Source organism: Epinephelus lanceolatus, chromosome 18 (assembly GCF_041903045.1).
Source record: "Epinephelus lanceolatus isolate andai-2023 chromosome 18, ASM4190304v1, whole genome shotgun sequence".
In the NCBI taxonomy this organism is placed as follows: Eukaryota; Metazoa; Chordata; class Actinopteri; order Perciformes; family Serranidae; genus Epinephelus; species Epinephelus lanceolatus.
Window position 1 is genome coordinate 10,482,487 of NC_135751.1, and position 24,166 is coordinate 10,506,652.

General features: G+C 38.8%; 1 protein-coding gene across 2 annotated transcripts in view; it reads left to right on the forward strand.

Moving 5' to 3' along the window:
• The window catches only part of gsg1l (gsg1-like), a 55,965-nt gene extending 49,768 nt beyond the window's left edge, over nucleotides 1-6,197 (forward strand). For both annotated transcript variants that reach the window (XM_033643764.2, XM_078161772.1), the window contains 2 exons: nucleotides 1,315-1,426; nucleotides 4,605-6,197. In XM_033643764.2, coding sequence (XP_033499655.1) covers nucleotides 1,315-1,426; nucleotides 4,605-4,971 — 479 coding nt within the window. In that variant the 3' untranslated portion in view covers nucleotides 4,972-6,197. The remainder of the gene's footprint in view (nucleotides 1-1,314; nucleotides 1,427-4,604) is intronic.
• Nucleotides 6,198-24,166: the final 17,969 nt, after the last annotated feature.

Below are 24,166 nucleotides of genomic sequence, written 5' to 3' on the forward strand. Positions count from 1 at the left end.
ATACAGTCTGATTAAGCATACCATTCAGAGCACTATGTCGCCCTTAACCTGACCAGAGCACAGAGGTCTGTCAGTGCCTAGCTGACATGTGGTATCTGGGGGAGGTTTAAAACGAAATGCACTTTTTGTTCTTTGTCTATTATATTACAGTCTTACATGCAAGCTTTTCCTTAAAATGTCTGCACAATGGCCTGATTTATTTTGTGTGTCTGATGAATGTTGACTTCAGTACCTTTTTACAGACAAAGTATTTCACAGCTCAATTTGTGTCTGTGCCTACCAACAGCTTAGAGGGCGCTTTATGTTTGATGTGTTAAAGGCAGTGACTCAGATGTGCCTAAATTATTTTTTGAAGCTGTAATGTCTAAGGAGCAAGGTTGTGTTTATACCTGCTTTGACATTGTTTGACTTTGTCTGACACGCATGGAGGTGTATTACATTTGTTCTTTCGCTCTCAATATGTTATTGCTCTCGTTTTTTTGGTGTTTGTACTGTTGTGTAAGCCCATGTGGGCTGAGCACCTTTTGGTGCGTAACACTTTGAAAAATAAATTACTGTACCTTACAGCACCAGTTATGGGAATTCAGTTATTAGTTTTTGAGATACCTTGCCACAGTAAAGGGATAATTTTGACCTTACAGTGAAGCTAGAGGAAAAGTCAGGACCATCACCTTGGGACCTTGAATATTCAAAACAAGTTCTGTGGCAATTAAATCTCTAGAAGTTGAGATTTGCAGACCAAGCTGTTTGCTAACCACTATACAGTACAAGTGCCTACACATCTCCCCTGGACAGAAATACGTTTACAAAGCCACTTCCTGGCAAAAGGGGGGATTTAATTTATGCACCACTTATCCTGATAGAGGGGGGGCTGGAGGCGGGGTACACCCTGGACAGGTTGCCAGACTTTCATTGGGTTGACACATAGAGACAGACCATTCATGCTCACATTCACACTTGTGGGCAATTTAGTCACCAATTAAGCAAATGTACTGTAGGGGAAGGCTGGAGAACCCGGAGAAAACCCCCTCTAAACCAGAGAGAACATGCAAACTCCACACAGAACGGCCCCAGCTGGTTGGCTGAATAGAACCCAGAAAACTCTGCGAGGCATCAGTGCTAACCACTGCACCACCAAAATCTTTGAGCATATCCAACGGGGCTACATGAGTCTGCTTCATTTATGCACAGAATATAATAATAATTATTAATAGTTTAATAGTTTATTTGTGCCTGTATGGGATTGTGTTTAACGCAGAAAATGTTACTGTGTGTGTGTGTGTGTGTGTGTGTGTGTGTGTATGTGTGTTGCAGGTCTTCTGGGTATGGTGGCCCACATGATGTACACTCAGGTGTTCCAGATCACAGTCAGTCTGGGTCCTGAAGACTGGAGGCCTCACAGCTGGGACTACGGCTGGTCCTTCTGGTCAGTCTGCACACACGCACACACACACACACACACACACACACACACACACACAAACATGGCCCTATTTTTAATCAAACTTGTTGTGTTGAAAGGCCCCCTGAGTAATTAATCAAGACTGCGTCACTTGTTTTAAAATGACAGAACACATAATTATCCATTGACACACTCATGACGCGGATAAACAGAGAGTTGAACAAACACTCATCGTCCCTCCGTTTATGCAATTATAAATCATCTCTACAGGATGTTGCTGGGGGCATGTGCTGTCGCAGTGTGTTGAGTTACACAGGGAGCGACACAGTTGTTGTTTCTGGGATAATTAGCCAGACAAGATGCACCTTGACCTCCACTACTCTCTGCTCGAAGGTAAAGCCGAGCTGCAGCTGCTGTCTGAGCTCACTTTGCTCATTAATGGATCAAGCATGGAGAATCTCAGAGAAGAGCACTGAGCACTGTCAGGGCTTCTCATTCACGCTGGCTCCAAATCTGAACTACAAATTTCAAAGTGACTCTGTAGATTACACTTCTCCATCCCCTAGCTGTCCAGTGAAAACCATGTATCTCCAGACATGCTGTCGAATGTTTACGATAAACTGAAGGATGAAGCATTCCTTTGTGTGTTGAGAAAATTGTTGTACTTTTTAAACTAAATAAACTCTTTAAAAACCCTCTTGGATCAGCTGGAAAATGCATCATCTCAAAGCTGAAAACAGGGCTGTTTTTCTGACACCATGAAAAGTTGACTTTTTAGAGATACATGGTTCTCACAGGACAGCTACGCTACAAATATATGCTGATCTGATAGAATATGATGCATTGCTGTAGATGAAACTATCCAACAGTATATAAAGGAATTAAAATTAGCACAAGCCTAAACATCTGCAGCAATGAAAAGCAACATACACATTAATGCAGCAGTAATATAAATCCAAAAACATCAGATATAATAGTAAAACACTGACAGTGAACATTTTACAGCACAACAAATATATTACATTTTGCTGATGGATACTTTTACTTAAGAAATGTTTTGAATGCAGGACTTTTACTTGTACTGGTGTATTTTCACAGTGTGGCATTGGTACATAATACTTTTCTACCACTGGTAACTCTATAGGCTATATAGAGGTTACCAAAACCAGCATTATGCGTAGAATACAAATCCCAAGCAATAAAAGACAGAAAACTATAGAAAGTCAGAAACAAGGATTTTAAGATAAGAAAATAAGAATAAAACATGACAACAGAATGAGTGAAATTGAAATGGAACAAGAGCCTTTTAAAAGGATATTTTCTCTGTCAGTCATTCAAGTGAAGGCTGCTCATTCAACACCACGGGGGAGTCATTTAACATCGTTAAAGATGAATAAATTCAGCAGGAATGATGAATATCTACCAGTACAGGAGGCCAAAAAGCTCCTTAAGGACGAATAACAAGTGTGAATGAGCTCTATTCTGAGGACGATGTGATGGTCAATGTCACATGTTCTGTTTAAAGCTCTCTGGAAACTAAGCTTAGCCTCATTTACAGAAATTATATAATAGATGGATAATTAGTTAACTACATCATGTTCAACTCTGAAAAGGAAGTCTGTGCACTTTTGAAACAATAGTTTGGTCTTTGGTCATTGACTGATGTTCATCTATGAAATGTTGTGTTGGTACCTTGTGATTTATTATTGTGAATATATTCTGTTTATTGTGTTTGAACACTTTGAGCTTCTTCTGAGAGACAACAGTGTTTAAATTATTAACAGAAGAGAAAAAAAACGGACTTACATTAAATAATGTAATATCACATAATACATCATAGTTTGGATTTCTGCTTTTTGAGATAAAGACTGATGCATTGCATCTGTCACTTTGCTTCTTTTTGTTCTTGTCTCTTTGCATGTTTTACTTGTTCAGCATGTTTACAGATCCCTGCCTGACATTGTTTTTGGTGTACAAAATTTTGACTCTGCACTGAGAGACTGTCAGCTTCCCTATTAACAAGCTAATATCACACCTATTCCCTTCAGAGCTGAGACACTCTCTCAATTAGCAGCACATCAGTTATGTGCTAGCTAACATTAACTGGAGCAGAGGCCGAGGCTGAAGAGGTCAGAGAATAAGCTGAATCACCACAGATGTTTCTCTGAGTGGTTTTCTTCTCATCATTCCCTCTCAGAGTATCTCACCAATGTCGGTCATTCTGTCCTCTATCCATCCTTATCTTACACTTACTCCAAATATCTTAACAATTACTGGCCAGATTGCCATGGATGTTTATGTGAATATCCAATCATAAACCAGTTAAATTACGATAACTTATATAGCTGTGTATCTTATCCAACATTTTTCTCTTTCTAATTTTTATAAATGCAGCTAGCTATGGAGCCAGGACAGTGACAGTAAATTTTGGCATTGAAAGTAAAATTTGGCAACTAAAACAAACTTGCGCTGAAAAGGAAACACTGGCATTAAACCAATTTATTGAAAAAAAGATAGCATTGTGTTTCATTTTTCTGTGGAACTTGATTTTTTTCTAATGATTTTAGTAACCCCTGACGTTTTCTCTAGCTCCACCATCGGGCCAGAATATACACTCATACACAACAAATATCAAAATCAGGCAGCACCACCCTCAAAATAACTTCTGAAGTTAAAAGAGCTAAATCTTTGTAGCCCTTAGAAGTATCCAGCAGGGCTTTGGAATGTTATGGATTTGTTTGTTGGTTTGTTTGTTTTTTATATAAAATAATTAAGTATTGATTATTAGTTAGCAGCTTAACTTTACAGCCATTCTATTGGATCTGTGAGGCTATATTGTCAGAGGTGGGCCAAGGATACTATTGAGAAGACAGGATGTTTCATATGTTCACCGGTGTTTAGCATGTTAGCATGCTAAATTCGCTACAAATGAGCATTAGTCACACAGTACTTTGTGTGTTACAGTTCAGCCTGAGGGGAACATGAATATCTTTCCCAAATTTCATGGCAAACCACAAATGTCAACCTTGTGGTGGCGCTGGAGGCAATCTAACCAGGAGTTGCCAAGATATTTCAGTTTGGACCAACATGATAGACCAACCAACAGCTATCAACAGAGCCACACCACTAGCATGGTTAGAATATAGCTACTGTTATGAGCAGAAAGATTCACTATTTCTTCTTCCCTTCATGTATCAACCAGCATGGCCTGGGGTTCCTTCACTTGCTGCATGGCTGCCTCCGTCACCACCCTCAACTCCTACACCAAGACAGTGATCGAGTTCAGACACAAACGCAAGCTGTTTGAGCAGGGCCTGCGCGAGGAGCAGAACTACCTGGACCAGGAAGCTTTCCACTACTTCCGGGACCGATCCCTCCAGTCTATCTCCAGCACTGTTGAGGTCTACCCTGGCCACGGTGGGACCAGAGCTGGGCTCGTCGTAGGGGGCCCGGGTCCAGGTCCAGGACCAGGGCCAGGTCCCGGTCCTGGACGAGGCAAGATGAGAGCTACGTCAGCCTCTATAGACCTGGGGGAGAACACAGACTCACTGGGGGAGGAGCAGTGCTGAGCCATCAATGGGAAAGTGAGGGTTATGTGGGATAATGGGGCGAACTGCTACTTTAGGTCTGAACTGGCCACAGGTTCTGCCACTGAACACAAAAGCACAGCAGCCCTTGTTTTCTGTTTGAAGAAGAATAGTAACTTGACGAGAAGAGATGGAGGCAGTGAAATTTATTAACATGTTAAATGAAAATCAATATAAAAACAGACTGTGAGATCTTTGACTTCGTGGATTAAGAATTTTTGTGGAAAGCAGGTGTTGACCAGGATATTTAAGGTGCTATGTGTAGTATTTAACATCTGTATTAATTTTGATAAATTAATAGGCCCCTATGGCCTAAAATGGCAATTACGAAATAATGGTGTATACTGAAGAGTAGCGTAACAGTAGCACAACTAGAGTACCGTTATAATGTCAGTGTCACAGGAATATCTATAAAAGTTGCTAACATTAGCTACTATCAGCTACTAGTCATAATAGACTAAGTGATGCTGTCACAGCAAAACAGCTGAGGGTACTGAACTGAGCTGACAACAGAAGGAATATGTTATATTTATTTCTTAGGTATATTTTAGACTGTGAAGATTACAACTAAAAAGAATGATGACATTTAAAGAAAGCATTGGTGGATATCTTGAATAAGAGAGATACCAACAATTGCCAAGAAGTGTTCTGCATGCAGGGAAACTTAATGGGGGCTGCTGTTTAATTGCTGAGAAATTAATTATTTAACTTTGTTAAAATCACAAAGGAGATACAAATATGGGTAGTAAACCACAGGAATGTGTCACTTTTTCTTAAAAATCTTTGAGAGGTGAGGAGGTAGCCCAAAGTTTTCTTTTTCAAACAGCATCTTGTGGCATTAGAAGAACTGTGCTTAGAGGTATTTTATTGTGGGTCTACAGTCTTTATCTATTATTGTCTCTCATCCTTCCCCTGGTTCTTCAGAACAAACACAGAATGATTTAGAGGTGGGGAAACAGGGAACAAGGAACAAGCATGATCTGCCATTGGACAGCAGACTGTCTGACAAACACAAAATACTACACATAGCCCTTTTAAACCGGTTGTGTCCGGGCCATGCCCCATTTATGACGCTGAATGTGAAAACTAGTGTTGAGAGTTATTATTAAAACTACATGTCTGCTCATTTTTCAGCTGTGTTGTTCATGATGGTGAAAACTGGAGTGCAATGAAAAACTGTTTGAATGACAACGTGCTTCTTCAGTCCTCAGCTTTGTGATGGCTTTCATTTTTCAATTTAGTTTCAGGATGAGCCCTAACAAGAGCCAAAGTCTGGTTATCTCCTAAAAGCATGAAGATCTGATTTGGATGTTATCAGTCCATCAAATGACAAACAACCCCATAGATATGGGTTAGAAGGGGCATGCGACACCTATTATGGGGTTCTTTGGGGTCCTTTGGGTTCAAAGGCTGTTATTAGGCCATTGAATTGCTGTTTGCATATATGAAATTGTGAAGTGTTTGCACTTTTGTTAGGTTTTACTTTCAATTTTCACTACATGGTTAGGTTTAGAAAAAGATATCCTGGTACGCCAACAACATCTCTGTTTAATTGTGTTTGTTTGACCCATCCACCACCTGCCCCTCCACAAACTTCCTTGCTTTTTATCCTATGTTGCTTGACTTCCTTCTTTGCTCCTGTTGTAATTATTATTGCCACGACAGGTTGGCGCCGAACAGTAAACATAAACAGCTATTTAATGGCCTGGTAATGACCTTTTAAACCTCATAGTAGTTGTGTCACGCCCCTTTTGACCTATATCTATGTATGAAGCTTATAACCACTGATAATGCCTATTTAATGGCCTGACAACAGCCAAACCAGCTGTTGCTCTGTCTGTTCTCTATATAGTGCACTTTATGAGTGAAGGTGTGATATTTGCTTTTAGCCATTTGATAACTATAAAACAGTTATATGATTCCTTCAGCACAAGTTCAATACAATTGCAGTTGGAATCCATTAAAAATGAAAAAAAAAAAGTCAGCATTGTGGTTATGGGACTATTTCAGTCACACTACTTACTGTAACAATTACAACACATTGGGGGTCAGACAAGAATCACATACAAACAGATTCACTCTAAAGTTGCCCTGTGGAGTCTTCCTCTAAACAAACACATTTGTGATATATTCAGTTTTTGGCATTTATTCTTTGCATTTTGTGTGTGGTGATTGCATAAAACAATTGGTGTCACTACCCCATTAGTGTTCAAAACCTTGACAGGGTACCTTTAAATGACAAGTACAAGTGATTTAAGAGACCCATCCCTGCATTTACATTTTTCTCTTGGCCACGAGCAAAATTTAATAAGGGTCCCGGCCTGTGGTATAAGTCGTGAACTTTTTAAAAAAATATTTAATTGGCATGACAACTTCAATAGTTGTCAGAAAGGTTCTCACACTCCATCGGCCTCCTAAAGCTCTTTCTGCTGGTCGCTGTCCAGGTTCCTTACTTCAACAGTCCCACCTTTCATTTTAGTTGATGGGCGCTTCCTACTAAAGAGGAAATGGTTTGAATACAACTACTGTCACTGCTAAATTTGTCCTACTTTTGTCTGCTGACTTCCAACAGTGGGACCTGAAGCTCTGCGGCGTGAAGTTCTCCTTTTTACTCTTCAGTGACATTTTTTTGTTAATTAAACTTTCCCACAAATGGAACAGTTTGAGAGCATCAATTATGTTAATGATCACACAAATGTGCACCTGCTCATGAACAGGTGGGATTCATCAGGCTGAAACGAGCAATTTATGACAAGTTGTGCAGTTAAGAGAGAATCCGACTTTGAACACTCTTAAAAGACACAGGGGAAAAAGTAAGAGACGTTTAGGATAGCAGTGTGAAAAAGTTTGTATTTGACACCCTCTGTCTTTATTCATACTGTCTCAGTACATTTAAATGTAGTCAAGAAGCAGTGGAGGAACAATCCTTTCACATGCAGCAGTTTGACAGTTCTGAAAGGGCTTCGGGCAAATATTGACACCCTGCATCCATAAAATAAATTAATAGAGCACAAAGCAAATTATACAGGCTTTCACTTTTGTATCAAACTTCATTCTTTTCCATAAAACATATTTCATGAAAAGTGTCCTCGTTCTGACACTTCACACACTGTTTGTTGGCAGGGCTGCAGGTTATACATATTTTTTGAGCTAAACTCATGACTGACAGCTCCATCACCCAGCGGTCAGGGGGTCAATCCTCTCAGAAAGTTAATGTGTTCTACCGGCACAGTGTCCTTGGGGGTGCTGCTGAACCTCCGCCTGCAGCAGGGAACCGTTCACCTCTGACCTCTCTGAAAATTAACTGCATAAATGTGCCGTATGTGAGTCTCAAGGGGATGAACACTGTACTTAAGAAATAAATCTTTGTAGTAACTGAGCGCTCCAGATTTCAAAAAGAAAAAGCTGAAATTGAGCTTCTGCGTGGCACCTATAGATGACAGCTGAAGGGACACTTACGTATGAATTCTTTTTCAGTGAATATTCAAAAGCTAATCTATGAATGGCTCAAAATTTGGCCTCCAGTTCAGAAGGTAGTAAATCACTTTCCTAAAGGAAAATGGATTGAGTGCTTTGACATAGTGGTGTCCAGGCCAAAAGAGATAAAGCAGTCTAAAGGCTTTTTTTCCACTGCAGGAATTTAATGACCTGCAAACTGGAGCTTCCCATAACCTGAGCCTGATAGAATCTGTGAGACTTTAGGATAAGCATTGAACTGCAGAGCTCCAGGCTCAGGCCCATCTCCTCTGTCTGACCCATTCCAGTCCAGAGGAAAAGGAAGTCTGAACCTGTGTATGCCTGTCAGAGACAATCATCTGGTAGCATGTGTTCATTAGTTTAAATAAGCCACACGTCCTCTACTAATAACACCAAGGTAAACAATACAACCTAATATTTTGATATAACATTAACTTATTAAGTTAGGTAACATAACAGTAACTTATTAAGTTAGGTAACATAACAGTAAGCAACACATAACCTGCACTAACTTTATGAGTTTGCTAACGTTAGCAAACTACGTGAACCCATGCTGTCGTATCCCAATGATTGTCCCAATGATTGTCTTCTAAACATATAACACACCGTGGCATCTCAACATATAATACACTTACATATTAATGATAAGCACAACAAATAATATGAAGCCTAAACATTAAACAGAATGTGATTAGTCAGCTTGAAATGGGCCTACTTATAGAGTGGCATGGACGTGATACAGCGTATTATTTATTAATGCGTAATATGATACAGTGGCATGTGACGTTACTGTTTGATAAGCAAGCCCAATTAGTGCAAGGAATTTTCCCCCTTAACACATGCAATAACACATAATTTTCCACCTTTACACATGTAGTAACACACGACTTTCCACCTTAACACACACGGTAACAAACATGCTTTTCCACCTTTACACACGTAGTAATACAAGTAACTTTCCACCTTAACACACATGATGACACACGTGATTTTCCACAATGGGTCCCACAGATGGGTCCCAGCGCCAGAGGTGAGCCCAAGCCTGGAGCTCTGCAGTGGGACCCTATTGGACTTTGGTGCAAGGTTCAGCCTTGCCCCATTTGTAGCCACAACACAGCCTTATATATTCTGTATTGTATGTTATCTGTTAGTATCTCAGTAGGTGGTTGTATCTGCAAAGGTATGTTAATGATCTCACAAACCCTCTATCAAAAGGAATGATAAAAGGATAAAATGTTTGTCTGGGATGAAACTGGCAAATTCAGTATTCCCACAGACTGCACTGGTCACCACTGCACATAGTTAGTCCAGTGGTTAAGATGAGCAGAACTAAGATGCACAGTATTTAGAAATATTGAATTTAAATGAACAAACATTGTGTCATTTCAGGCAGAAAAATATAAAAGATACTCACAAAAACTCAAAAATACTTGTGATTGAAGATCACATCCCAGAATGAAGAAAAATACCTTACCACTGAAAATTTTACAATTCAGAACATAGCCAGACTACATAACTGGGAAATGTATGTAAATTATAAGGTGGCCTCTAACTGACCTGGTAGAACGTGTGCCCTATTTAAGCTGACTCTTTCGCAACTGCGCAGATTCAATTCCAACCTTTGGCCTTTTGCTGCGTGTCATCCCTCATCTCTTTACCCCCTGTCTTGTCACCCTCCAGCTGGGCTATAATAATGGCAATAAAAGCCCTAAAAATAATCTAAAAAAAGGCAGCCAAATATGCATGTTAAATCTTCCGAATCCTAATATATGTGCATTTTAACACATTCTGCGATATTAATTGGCATGTTTGTCTTGTTTCTGCATTTCTTTCCCCGAAAAAGTTTTTGGAACTTGAATTGAGTATTAGTGCTGAAATTTAGTTCCAATCTCTTGTCCCCAAAGTGAGTTTAGAGCTGTGGAAACAAAAGCAGAGACTGTGACCACAGCGACATGTTAAGTTACAGATCATTCAGTTCCTGTAGTGGAAAAGGCCTGTGTGTTAAAATTGGGCTAAATCAAGCCTAAATGTGAAGAGGGTCCCAATTACATGCTGAAATAAAGTAATTTAAATGCAAATGTTGATTTGAAATGTCACAACAAACAGTTTGGTGTGTGTTCATCAGCTGGGGTTAAATGAACAAACAGTGTTAAAGAAAATTGTGTTTCAAGACTTGGTTGTTCTTTCACTTTGATTTTATGCATTCACAAAAACAAAGTAATACCCTGAGAAATAATCTTATATTCACCAACACAGATGAGTCATGTCTGGGATTTTTGTGACGTTTAGAACCAGGTATGACTCAGATTTACTGTAAGATGGTTAGAATTTCCAATTACTGCCGCTGCTATGGTCACTACATTTTCTCCTGGATGCTTATAGTGTGCCGCTCTGCCTTGGAATCTGTGTGTTATGTAAGGCGTTGAGATTGTAAACAGCCAGGATTAAATTGGCTGCGGGTTGCAGAAGTAACGGGGAGGTTTTTGGGGCCGACGTAATCCCAACACAAGTTCCAAATCCCCGTGCTGCCTGTCTATAAATTGCTGGTTTGTGGCAGGTCATGAATCCTCTGTACACAGATGTAAACATGCTGGTGACGACTGAAAACATCTGTTTGAATGTATTTACTTACATATATTTATCTATGTACTACACATCCTGTTTCCTGTCTTTTTTCCACTGGATTCAATTTAATTTACTACAGCACATCAAGTGCATTAGAGATACAGCTGAGGATCACTCCAAGTCATATACTGCAACTTAAAGTAATTCTAATTATGATTCAGTCATCTGATTATTCTATGAATTAAATGATTTATTATTTGGTCTGTGAAATGTCTCAAATTATGACACATGGAACCAACAGTTGTTGTTTTTTTGAGATGTCTAATGAACATCACAGCTTGTTTAGACCCAAGAGCAACAAGTAAGGTTGAAATCCAACCAATAGTTACATGCTAACTTTGCATTAGCCCTGTTAAGCTTTCAAAATTGGCCTTAATTTTACAAAAATAGCTTGTTGTATTAGCAACAATAGCAGCTTTCTTTGTTTACTTTTCGTCATATTTTGATTCAATCATGTACCTGATCTTTTGCACTGGGTGACATGTTCCTTCATTAACATGAACACACTGTGATTTATTTTGACTCAATGCCACACACACTGTCCTGCTGTCACTAATACTCACTAGAGCACCAAAGGTGGCTTAATCCACCACTGAAAATAGTCCCCAACAGATGCACTAATTCCTCCTGTTTTTTGATAAAAACTACAGTGACCAGCTGTTTCAGGAAATTACTGAGATTTTTTATGCCTCTGCACCAATGACAGCTGTCGCTGTTTTTTGGGGTGTCAGTCCATCTGTCCACCGGTCCCTCCATCCATCCCACCTTCGTAAATGTGATATAAAAAAAAGGCCTTGAGGGAATTTCCTCAAATTTGGCAGTCCATTTGAACCCAAGGATCAACTGATTACACTTGGGTGGTCAAAGGTCAAGGTCACTGTGACCTTGTCCATCTTTTTTATGTAAACCTGATATCTTAGGGACACCTGGATAGAATTTCTTCAAACTTTGCACTAACATCTACTTTGAGTCAACGATGAACTGATTAAAATTTGATGGTCAAAGGTCACTGTGACCTAGGTCTAAGAAAAGACAGCAACGACATACCTTAAATAACCCAATAACTAGTAATACACTCATTAAATAACTCAAAGTTCACTTGATTTCACACAGGACACACATACACCAGTCTCCTGGGGTAAAGTGCTATGTTAGTTTGACCTGTTTACCACCCCAACCTGTCTCCTTATTTGGACTTTCAATCTTTATACTACTTCCATCTTAACTTCCATCAGTGCATTGGTCAGGTGATCAGAGCCGTTCCGATTACATGTGTTATTTATTCTGGAGCAGTGCTCCTTGTAAGTATATGTACGTATAAACAGTGCTTGACTGAGCCTAAATCAATGCTGTCACCTGAACTTTTCTGATTTGCAGAGACCTAAAGATGTATTGAGCTCCAAGCTGACCTGCAGTTATGGATTCCTTTCCCTCCCATCCCTTACAGATGTGTCAGCTGGTCTCGCTTTGATCCATAATATATCCACATATAGACGTGATGAATGGACTCTCTGAGCCGTAATGGCCGGCAGAGATGCAGAGTGGGAAGATTAGCTGAGCAGTTAAAGCTTCTGTTTCACTGCATCGCTGGACGTTGTAAATGGAGGTGGGCGATTTATAACTAAGGAGAGACGCAGAGAGAGAGAGAGACTGCCTTCCCCATTATAACATACAGAGCTGCATACTGACACAGCAGAGGAGGAAACTTCGTCTGCTGACAGGCAAGATAATGAAGATACTTTACGGCATGATTTGTTACAGCTGGCTTTTTATATGTCAGCGAGGTTTTATCAATCATTACTAAAACATTTAACACATCTTTACCAGTGCAACCAAGGATTGTTTTTTACTCACAAGACTAAGCAGACCTCAAATTTTACTCACTAAATGTTAAATCTCTTCCAAACTGGCTGTTGGAGAAATATCAATATACTCATTGATTATACATCCAGGTGACCCAATTTAGAAGGTTCATGATTTCAGAGTAGAACAAATGAAGTGATGAACTGTAGCACATTTGGAAATGATTTTACAGTGTGTGATAAATACTGGACCGGTTCATTTACATTGTCTTGTTTAATCACAAAGAAAAGGAACATGATGAAATCAATAATTTAATCAATGTATTGTTGTTATTATCGCAACTGTAATTTTGCAATTTTGAAAGTTATTCTAATATTATCAGTACAAATAGTAAGCTAGTAGTGAGTTTGTTTTCTCAGCTGCTGTTTTTTGCCTAAACCTGTCAAAACTATGAAGAAAAGTACAAACCCTGCCTGAATTTGTTGAGATTGAATTTAAAATTGAATGAGATATAAATTGTGACACAATCTGTGGGATTTTAGACTAAATTTTTCCTTGTGGCACATAAATAAATACAGTGAATTGGCTGGTAAACATTGCTAATCATTTCATATATATAATTATTTGTTTACATGCTAAACATGCTATGCTACAAGTAGCACCTTTCAAGTAACTTTTTTTTTTTTTAATCACATTAATTTATTTTTTAAATATTTTTTAATCTAATCACACTGTTAAACTGAAACCATGATCTCAAAGATGCTAAAAGTTCCATTAAACTGGGTCATACAGAAGTCAGATGAAATCTTCTGGTGCAAATGAGTAATTTGATCCATCATTACCTCTGCCAGGTGTAAATCTGGAGGGCATCGTGCATTTAGTTATGTGTGTGCGAGTTCAATGTATCCTTATACAATGGTTCGTATGTTATTCTATGAAAATGCACACACAACAGTTTGTATGATATCCTACAAATTAGCACCCTACGAATGAGGTCACACCCTTAACGTAAAGTTACAAGTAACATTAAGTTACTGATGTTAGGTTATGAAAGAAAAAAATGGCAATGAGTCTGACGTACCTTAAAATGACCTAAAGTTCACACAGTTTCAAAGACAGTCTCCCAGGGGAAAGCCCTGTGTTCTGTGTCTCAACCACCACCCAAACTTGCTTGCTAACTGGACCCCTTTGTTTTTACTCCCATCAGCACATTGGTTACATGATCACAGCCATCCAAAATACGTGGGTCATGGACAAATTACTGGCTCATCATTACAGGTGATATCTGGTAACAGGTGACAAATTCTGATACATTACTTTTTGTAGCAAAACTTATGGACAGTGCATGAAAACAGCCTGGCACATGTGTGAGTGTGTGACTATGTGTATCTGTCTGTCTGGAGCTAATGTCGCAAACTACTGGACCAATCAGCCCTATATTTTGTGTGCATTATGCTCAAAAACCTTTCATGGTTGCTGTGATTCAGAATTGTTAAAAACCTGTGTTATTGCTGACTCCTCACTCATCTTAACCAGCTGGTAGGGGCTACAAGGTTTCCAGAAATCAGCTCGGCCAAAAACAATGAGCCTTACCATCTGTTGCAGGCCACATTTTGGGCTTTACTGCAGCTCAAAAATGGACTTCCATAAAAAAGTTTGGTCTTATTTTGAATCAGAGCATCTACAGATTTATTCCATGTCAAGCTGGGATGGACAACTTCACCAGGCACAGCTGTATCATATACCAGCTGTGAGCAGGTTCTGTTCCATTCTCTGCATGACATCATACCCAACCACAAGCATTTCTGAACCAAAGCAATTTGCCTACCCGATTTTGTAGATTTTTTTTTATTTGGATATATATCCTCACTATTTTTATGGTTCATTGCAGTCAAATTAATACAGTCAAAATTCCAATTAAGAACCCCTCAGATCAAAGATATTTGGCTGTGTTTTAGTTGTTTAAAATACATTCATCCTCATAATCATTTCATATCTATATTTTACATACAGTGCCTGTTAGCAGGATTACTCGCTCTGGTCTGTGCAATGCGCTGCACCTCTTTCAAAAATAGATGAGTCGCATATTTCTATTAGCTTCTGGGCCTCTGAAACACACTGTTGTGCATCTGCTGGAACTACAAGAATTGTCTAGGGTTATCACAATCAGCTCAGCTAAGAATACAGCTGCCTGTCAGAGATCTGCAAGCTACTATACTAAAAATATTTTAAAAATTGATTGGTGCAGCTTTAAATTAGTAAAAAACATTACATATTGGGTGAGACATGGGTCAAAATTAATGTCATTTTGTAGCACATTCGTATTTGATACATTAAGCACTTGTACAGGGTCCAAATAATGACACAAACCTCTTGTTTGGCACTAAATGGGGTACAGCACAGTCTCAGTCCTTGGAGAATACATTAGATGCATATTTTTGTGCTGCTCCTGGGCTTAATGGGGCTTGATGATAGCAATGCTTCATCTCAAGGTGGACCTGCATTTTTCAGTCTGTACAAACAGGCTCACTGTATGACCTTCTCTATTAATGACAACACTGCATTAAACAAGGGCTGTTATTCACTGCCGGTTGGATGTACATCACCAGGCAGTGTTTGCAGTGAATCCGGCACTGGAAATGTAAATAAATTAGTCACATAACATCCAGAAGGAGGAGGGAAACAGGTTATTTTTTGCCATCAGAAAATAAGAGGCATTTATAATGATACAATTCATTTTCAAAGAGACATCCCAGCGATCAATACCCTTTATTCTCGTGAATTGAAATGCCCATCCTTTACCCCGGGCTCACCACTTCTCAGGCTTCTCAGAGGGTGATCAATGCTTAACCATTCCCATTAACAGGGGCATTTTATGTAACAAAAACAATACAAACTAAATATATGGACAACAAAGAAACCATCTGGATCTGTTCAGTCCAGAAGAAGATATCTGGGACAGTTTAGCAGTTAAAGGAGTTATTTGTACTGAAGAAAATTTGTATTGAGTGCAGTAATATGGAAAGAAAACACACTTTGGAAACGAAAGATCGCAATGAGTATTAAGTGTATTAAAGGTCCAGTGTGTAGGACTGAGTTGCATTTAGCAGTGAGGTTGCAGATTGTATGTAGAGTCCCTTTTCCACTGCACCAAAAACCTGCTAACATCCAGCTTTATAATGTAATGGGAAAGGTAGAAATGGCCATTAACACCCGGGTCAATATTTCAATTTTTATCACCATAGAGAGGAAACAGAAATTGGTGCACCCATTCCAGATGTTATCACTCTTTTAAATAGGCATTAATGGTGGTTATCAGCATTATAAATATAAGTTAGAAGGCTCCTGCTCCACCAAACAGCATGCCCAGAATGCCGTTATCAGCTGTTAAACGGCCGTTAGCAAAACCATTTCAGCAACACTGTGGTTAACATGTGCTTATTTTTAGGCACAAAAACACTTGGTCATGATAAAGAAAAGATCATGTTTTGGCTTAAAATACCTGGTTTTATTGGCACAACACCGACTGGAAATGAAACGATGGGTAGCTAAAAAACACCTACATTTAGGGGCAGAAACGCAGCTGTAAAACACCTCAATGTCTCGCTAATAAACAACTGGTGTTGTTATTGGCTGGTCTTTGACAGTGGTCTGCAAAGGTTTGCAGCTTGGCAGCAGTCTGTCCTAGATAACCATCCACTTTCCCCACCTGTCCCTATGACATACTCAGCTCATATACATGTCACCGTATATCGACCATCATGGCAGATTAATAGCTGATAACATCATTCTTAACATGCTAGTTGGTGTATAAGGAGCCTTCTAACCTAAATCTATAACAGTGATAAGCACTAATAACATCTAATTAATAGAGTGACAATGTTAGAACCAGGTGAATTAACCTGTATGAGGAAAGCTTTGTCCTAATCAGTGTTTTCTTTCTACTATTCTGTTTACTCTCCCTTTGGCAATTTGTACACCATTGTGTTCAATAAAAAGTTACTGAAGATGGAAACTAAAGCTGTTCAACCTAACAAGTTTGCTAATTGACTGTTTGCAAGCTTGCACACTTGTCTGCTCACTTGCAGTCACTTGGAGACCAATGATTTTAAAGAGCATCTTCCACGTTTATTGTCTGACTAAACTTATACTTAACCTCATCTGGAAATGCATGTTTAAAAAAGTAAATGTAGGATTTTAAATGTTTCACAGGACTTTACACAAGAGAATTAGCATCCCTGACCCTGCCTCAGCTCACCGTGTTGGATCAAAGTAAGTCTGAGTGGTTGTAATTTCTTAAGTCTGCCTTTTTTACTGTAGTTTTACATTGCATTTTACCATTTTTCATCATGGTGAAATGTGTTTGTGTAGGCTGCACAAACTCTGTAAGAGTCTGTAGTTCACCAAGAGTAAAAGGAACGTGCTTGGTTTTGTGTCTGGGTACCTTTTGTGCTGAAGAGACGCGACTTCACCGCCGCATCTGTGATGAAGAGACAGTGTGACAGAGTTCAGGATGGCGTGTCAAAGCCATGATGGTTATATTTAAGCAGTCGGTTAAAGTTCTAAGTTAATTAAATCTAGCTTGAGCGGAGGTAAATACTGAACTCTCATGTTAACGATTAGTGAATTATTTGACCAGGCAGAAGTGTTTCCTGCCGAAGTCAGTTGTAGCTGCTTGAGCCAAGAACAAGGAAAACAATATCAAGATGCCTCTTTATTAGCAGTAAAATATTTTACTGCCTGCACGTCTCTGTGCTGTCACAGCCCTCTGCACGTACAGTGAGGCTGCAGGATCAAACATCAAGCAGAGAAAAGAGCAGTGAAGCACTTTAGCACAGCTTTGAGACCATTCTGGTGAATCCCAGAGGACGTTTCAAAGTCACAGTGGAGCCACGAAGCTTGTTCATTAAAAGTGGGACTTTTTACAAGACTGCTCCTGGTACTTATCAACTGTAAAACATCCCGCTGGGTGCGTGGCTTTTATTGGAGAGGAGACAGTTGTATATCACCTCCCTTTAAATGCAACCTCAGGGACGTGCCTCTGGAAAATTTATGTGTCGCTGTGATTTGTGTCCCTCTCCAGTTTATATTGTCATTGACTGTTTTTTTTTCCACGCGTCTGTGTTCTTGTGTTACACAACAGGTTGTCACAGACACCAGCGACAGATCCATAAATATGCTCAGTGTTCTTCTCCACCACCTGAGCAAATAAAACACTTCAGTGCACCAGTGCATGCAGGAGTGTGTTCATATTAAATGGTAAACACTTGTTACTACTGCATTGTCATAATATTAGGCTCACATTTCCCTTGTCTGCTATTTTCCTCAGCCATACTAACTCCCCTGTTGCTTCAGATCCTGCCACTCCCTCCTGCCCTCTAGTAACCTCTGTGTTCCCACCATTCCCAATTACCTGACCTTCCCCGCCCACCTGCACACCTGCTCCTATGTCCCCATCAGCCCAGTAGCATATAACCCTGTTTTCAACTTTGAGTAAACTTTTTATTTCATCTGCCTGGTCTCAGAGTTGCCTTAACATGCTTAGATGTTTGGATCTTATAAGTAAGTATTTTCTTTGACAAAAATAAATCAAACAAAAATCCCAGTCAAATGATCCCATCTGCCTATCATGTGACTCCACAGATGGCGCCAAACCCAAAAGTTTATCCACAGTGCCTCCCTGGCCAACCGTCTGGACCCTACAGGGTTCTTAGAGGCTTCTTAACTGGACTATTACTGTGAGATTGCATCAGGGAGCGGCCCTTTGATGCTCTAAGTGTTGTATTATTTAACCACAGTGAAGCATGAAAGGTCAAAAAGAGAAAATGCATAAAGTCTGCAACTTGACAGCAGAAGATTCAGGCAAATAAGAGCCTGTTTTAAAGCTGCAATTGTACATTTTTGTCCACTATGGGGCAGAAGATCTACTTTAAAAAGCTGACAGATGAACCAACTTCAACTTCAACAAGAAACTACATTAAAAAAATCTAATTAACAATAACAATAGTAGTTTAGGTTTACAAAAAGGACTTTTCCCTAAAATGAAGAAATTTCATTTTTTCACAAGTCTCCACGGGGAACAAGGAATCCAAAAACAGAGAAAATTTATGAGAATTTGTAATCCATTCTTGAAATATATAAAAGCCAGACTCTAAACCCACACTTTCTTTATAACTCTATGTGAAGTAAGTCATATTTAATTTATTTATTTATTTTATTTTGTAGCCAATCACAATAGTATGGGCCTTGATTAGGCCTTCATTTTCTGCAATTGCCTGTTCTTTTGAAGGTTCTATGCATATCTAGTTATCTGTATAAATGTGTACCTATGCATATGTGTACTCCTTTGTTTCTTTTCTTTTTTCTCTTTCTTTTATAAATCTGTATAGCAGTTTAAAAAAACAAGAAAAATATGTTTTTAAAAAAAACAGAGAAAATTCGCAATGAAATTAAGTCATTTAACAACAGCAAAACTATATGCAAACATCCATTTACAAACTCTCTCAACTTGTGCAGTACAAACCAAGTCTCATTTATCCAGTCATTTGCTCAGTGCTTCCCCAATAAGTGCATTTTCACATAAACCTTACTATTTGAACTGTTCTGTCTGAGTTCAAACACACATGCTTGCCCAGGAGCAGTACTCGTATGTGAAAGTGTTTAAAATAGTAAGATTTTTGTGGAAATGCATGTGTTTGGAAGTACTAAGCCAACATGTTCTCACCCCCAAGTCAGTGGCCCGATGCTTTCCCTCTCATATCAGATTTGAACACTCAGGGACTTAATTAAAGTAACCATATTTATTACTTACTTAAGTAACTTAATAACTATGTCATGTGATGTATGTGACTTATGTAACATGCCGTCAACTATGTGATGTTGTTGGGAAAAATCAATGTTTCACACAGGTCCCAGACAGCGTTTGCATGGGTGAAAGTCCTGTGTTTGTTTGACCCATCTACTGACCCTCCCTCCTGCCCTACTTGGACTTTCTTGTACATTTACCATGTCATTACCACGGATGGGTCTACATTGGGGTTCGTTGAAAGCACTGTGCATCACAGACGCCTTGTGTGCAGACGCCAATGGCCACTGACCAAGCTGCCATATTTGATGCTCTGGGAATAAGAACAGCTGACTGAGCATATGACTGGATAAATTAGACTTGAATTATACTGTACAAGTTGTGTGAGAGTTTGTAGACTGATGTTTTAATATAATTTTGCCCCCATTTACTTCAGTTCATCAAGATTTTTTTTTTTGAATTTTGGATTCAAGAAAAATAAACTTTACTTCAGGAATTCAGCTTAGCACAGAGTAATTAACATACAAGTGATTATTTCGTAGGTGACATATTCCTTAAAACATCAGCTGGAATTAAAAATGTAATGTATGTCAGCCACTGAAGGCACTGGAGTGTTCAAATGTATTTACCAAATTTTCCTTATCTGTGTGTAAGTGGAGAGAAGTGGCAGTTTGGTAATCAGAGTCCTCTGTCTGTGACATTAATGAATAACATGCAGTCCCTTCATAGCCAAAAAAATCAATTGAGTACACACAAAAGAGACTGATTGTCAGCTGTGTGTGTGTGTGTGTGTGTGTGTGTGTGTGTGTTCTTGTCCTTTCATTTGTTAGGACCAATTTGAGCTTCAGACCTTTATAGTGAGGACATTTTTAGAAAGTCATGACATTTTGACAGGTCCTTATTTCCTCAAGATAAAGTAAAAATCTTCTAATGTTTATGTAAATCAGGGTTGTCATGAGAGGTGCGAAGGTGTGTGTGTTTGTTCTGACAGCCTACTGGTCATTTATAAACAAACCCAGGTGATTGGGTGGACCCTCTCAGATGGCAGTCTGAATACCTGATAGGTGTGTTTATGTGTGTCTTTTTTGTCTATTGGATGCACACTATATGCTCAAGTTTACTTAATACAAAACAAAATAAATAACAGTAAATTTGTTTTTTTTTTTTTTAGATGTCAGCTGACAGAGCAGCTGCCTTACCATCATATAGAAAGTAATGGCTGGCACTTTTCGACCAACACACACACACACATACACATACACACAGACACCATTTATTTTAATTACAGCCCCATTGTTGTGGTGACGGTTTGGGATTCAAGGGTCTGTGATCAACAGGGTTTTTTTTTTCCTGTTTTCTGCCTGGTCTTTCTTGTTCTCTGCATGTCCCTGAAGATGTCAGACACAGGTGATTATAGTACAAATACACTGATGCGCTCACTATTAATTCTAACATTTGATAAAATCAATGCTAATTTGAGGAAAAGTAGCTTGATTTGATAAACCTCTACATAATTCACTGGTCCATGAGCACCTGACAGTGTCACAGATGTCTGATTTCACTTGTTTTCAAAAGTGATTGTTTTCAACTCTTTTACATCAGCCAGGTTTCCATCCAAATCTAACACCAATTTTATTTAGTTTGCAGAATCCACTACTGTGAATACTGTGAGAGTGAGAGTTGGTTCATCAAGATAAACAACTGGTGGAGCTTATTCTCTTGTCCAACTGCAGAAGGAGAGGATGCAACAAGATTATGTCATTAAAAAGAGCTACAGTTAAAGCTCAGATAGTTGGAAATGAAATGTGGAAATCAAGATGTAAATATGAAATTTCTGCTTTTTTCATGTATTAATGTGAGGAATGTTTCAGTCTCCTCATTGCTCCACACAAATCTGATGTTTGCAGCTCTTGAGTGGAGGTATAAGTTACATGCTTCAAGATTAATTCTCTCATTTACTTTTTTTGATACACCACTTTTTTTCACCTCAGCAAAACTTTAAAACTTTTTTGCAATATTTTAAGGGTTTTTTTTTCTGATTTTTCTGTGTTTCCACTCAGGTTTTTTTACATGCAAATTAAGAAAAGGTGGAAGAAAACATAGGTTTTGGTGGCTTAAATTTATTAGATACAAACATTTCTTTTGTTGACACTAAGCCCATTTTTACAGCGGTGAAATTGTACAAGCAATATGGGTGTACCGCTGCAATACATGTAATTGTATTATTGCCCTAAAAAAAAAAAGAAAAAAAGTCAAAATTACTGTACATGTACATGCAAAACATTTTGCCAAGCTACTTTACAGACCTGATTCCTTTTTCTTTAGTTAACCATCATTGCAATGGGTAGCTAGCCTTCATCCAGAACAGTGATATTATGTAGTGACAGGGCTGTGGGTACGTCCACCACTAGTGTATATAGAAAAATAATTTAGAGGGTCATTTCACCAAAATCACAGAAAAAGAGAAAACAATCTCACTCAAACCTAACAGTATTTATTGTTTGTGTAATCTGAGTTTTGTAGCGGTTTGAAGAGTTTCACCTCTGCAATAGTTGGGGACTAACGGAATTTAATGTGTTCTTCAAAGCAAAACCAGTAGGGTATCTTATGATAGTCATTTTCTAGTCCATCATGTTAAAACACACATATTGTCAACAACTGTCAAATCCACTGTTGTAAAACTATTTAACAGCCCTAATGAAAATCAAGATTTTACAGCCACAGTAGCGTGGCTGGTATTGTTTTCACTGTGTGTGTGTGTGTGTGTGTGTGTGTGTGTGTGTGTGTGTCTGTCATTTTTTTTCCCCGGTTATAGGTTTTTTTAGGGTAGTTTTCCTTATCCTCTGTGAGGGTCCAAAGGACAGAGGGATATTGTATGCTGTAAAGCCCTCTGAGGCAAATAGTGATTTGTGATATTGGGCTTTATAAATAATTTGAACTGAATTGTCATCATGGCAAAATGCGGTATGGGGGACATCTGTCAGAGGTGGTTTTGAGTACTTTGCTACGTGTTTATGTCACTGTCTGTGGAAATATTTTGTCAATGCCATAGCATGATAACTGTACAGTCCCGAAACTTTAAAGATGTGTAGTTGAGTTCAAAATGAATGCCAAGTTCTAAAATGGGTGTGGTTGGAGTAAGGGCGCTGGAATGAGAGAGGCAGGAAGTAAGGAAGGGGCCACTGCCCGCCCCAACACACACACTTTACGCCCTGGCTCACAATTACTTTGTGATCCCATCACAAGATGGTCTATAGTTTTTATATGCTACGGTACAAGACATATCATGAGCTAAATAAGCAGTCAACATCATGCAGTGCACCAATGACAGTCTCAACACATTCAGTCAGTCAGGGTCTCATATGTCACATATCTAAGGAACCAAAACCATCAACTTGCAAAGAACGGGTATCAGAAGAGTAAACAGGTGTAGTTACATATCAGGACTTTTTAATAATTGTAACTAAATGAGGCAAAGGTGTAGAGTTCATCTAAGCCATTTTAGGCATGACAGGATTTTTTTCATGGAAAAAAACCCCTAAATATGTAATTTTGAGGAACTGGGACAAGTTGTTAGGGCTTTAATTAATGCCAGGAGAAGAGCTTTAAAACATATCAATGAGCCACACTGTTGCATGGGGCACTCCATATACACAAAAATACACACTAGTTTATTTTGACCGAGACCCACATACATCATCCTGCTGCCCAAAATACTCACTAGAGCACCAAACATGGATTAATCCACCACTGAAAATAGTCCCCAACAAATAAAATACCTCCCACTGTTTGTTTGATAAAAACTACAGTGACCGGCTGTTTTAGGAGATAGTGGAGACTTTTTAAAAACTGAAACTATATATTTGTGTTTTTAAAGATTTATGTCTTCAGTAGGAACCGATGGACTTGAAGCTGAGAGCAACAGACAGGAAAACATAAAGTATTGAGAGATGGATTGCTGGTTTGGGTCTGCCCATTAAATTTCTTGACAACAACAACAACAAAAAAATATATATATATAACACTAGCATCATCCTTTAAATTATTAATATGCCAGTGTAAACTGTTAATGATGAATATTTTATTGAGTAAAGATAGTCAGAGTTAGAATTTAAGAGCATATGCATTCACACCTCATACAAACATAAAAGAGAATAGGAAACATCATTGATCTAAAACATCAGACAATATTTATATGGAGTTCAACATTTGATTTGTCTGCAAATATTGTTTACTAACTTTCATAAGGATTTATGAAACCTTGATGTATTTTTAAAAACTCTTTTATCAGGGAGGTCGGCAGTGATGAAGAGATATTGCCGGACTTCAAGCAACATGTTGCCAACGTTGTGCAGCTGAACATTCATCTGATCAGCTCTGTATCAGACCGTAAAGTCTCCTGAGGCTCTGGATGAAATGTCAGTTAAATATCAGGAACATCAGTTCCCGCTGACCATAATACTCCCT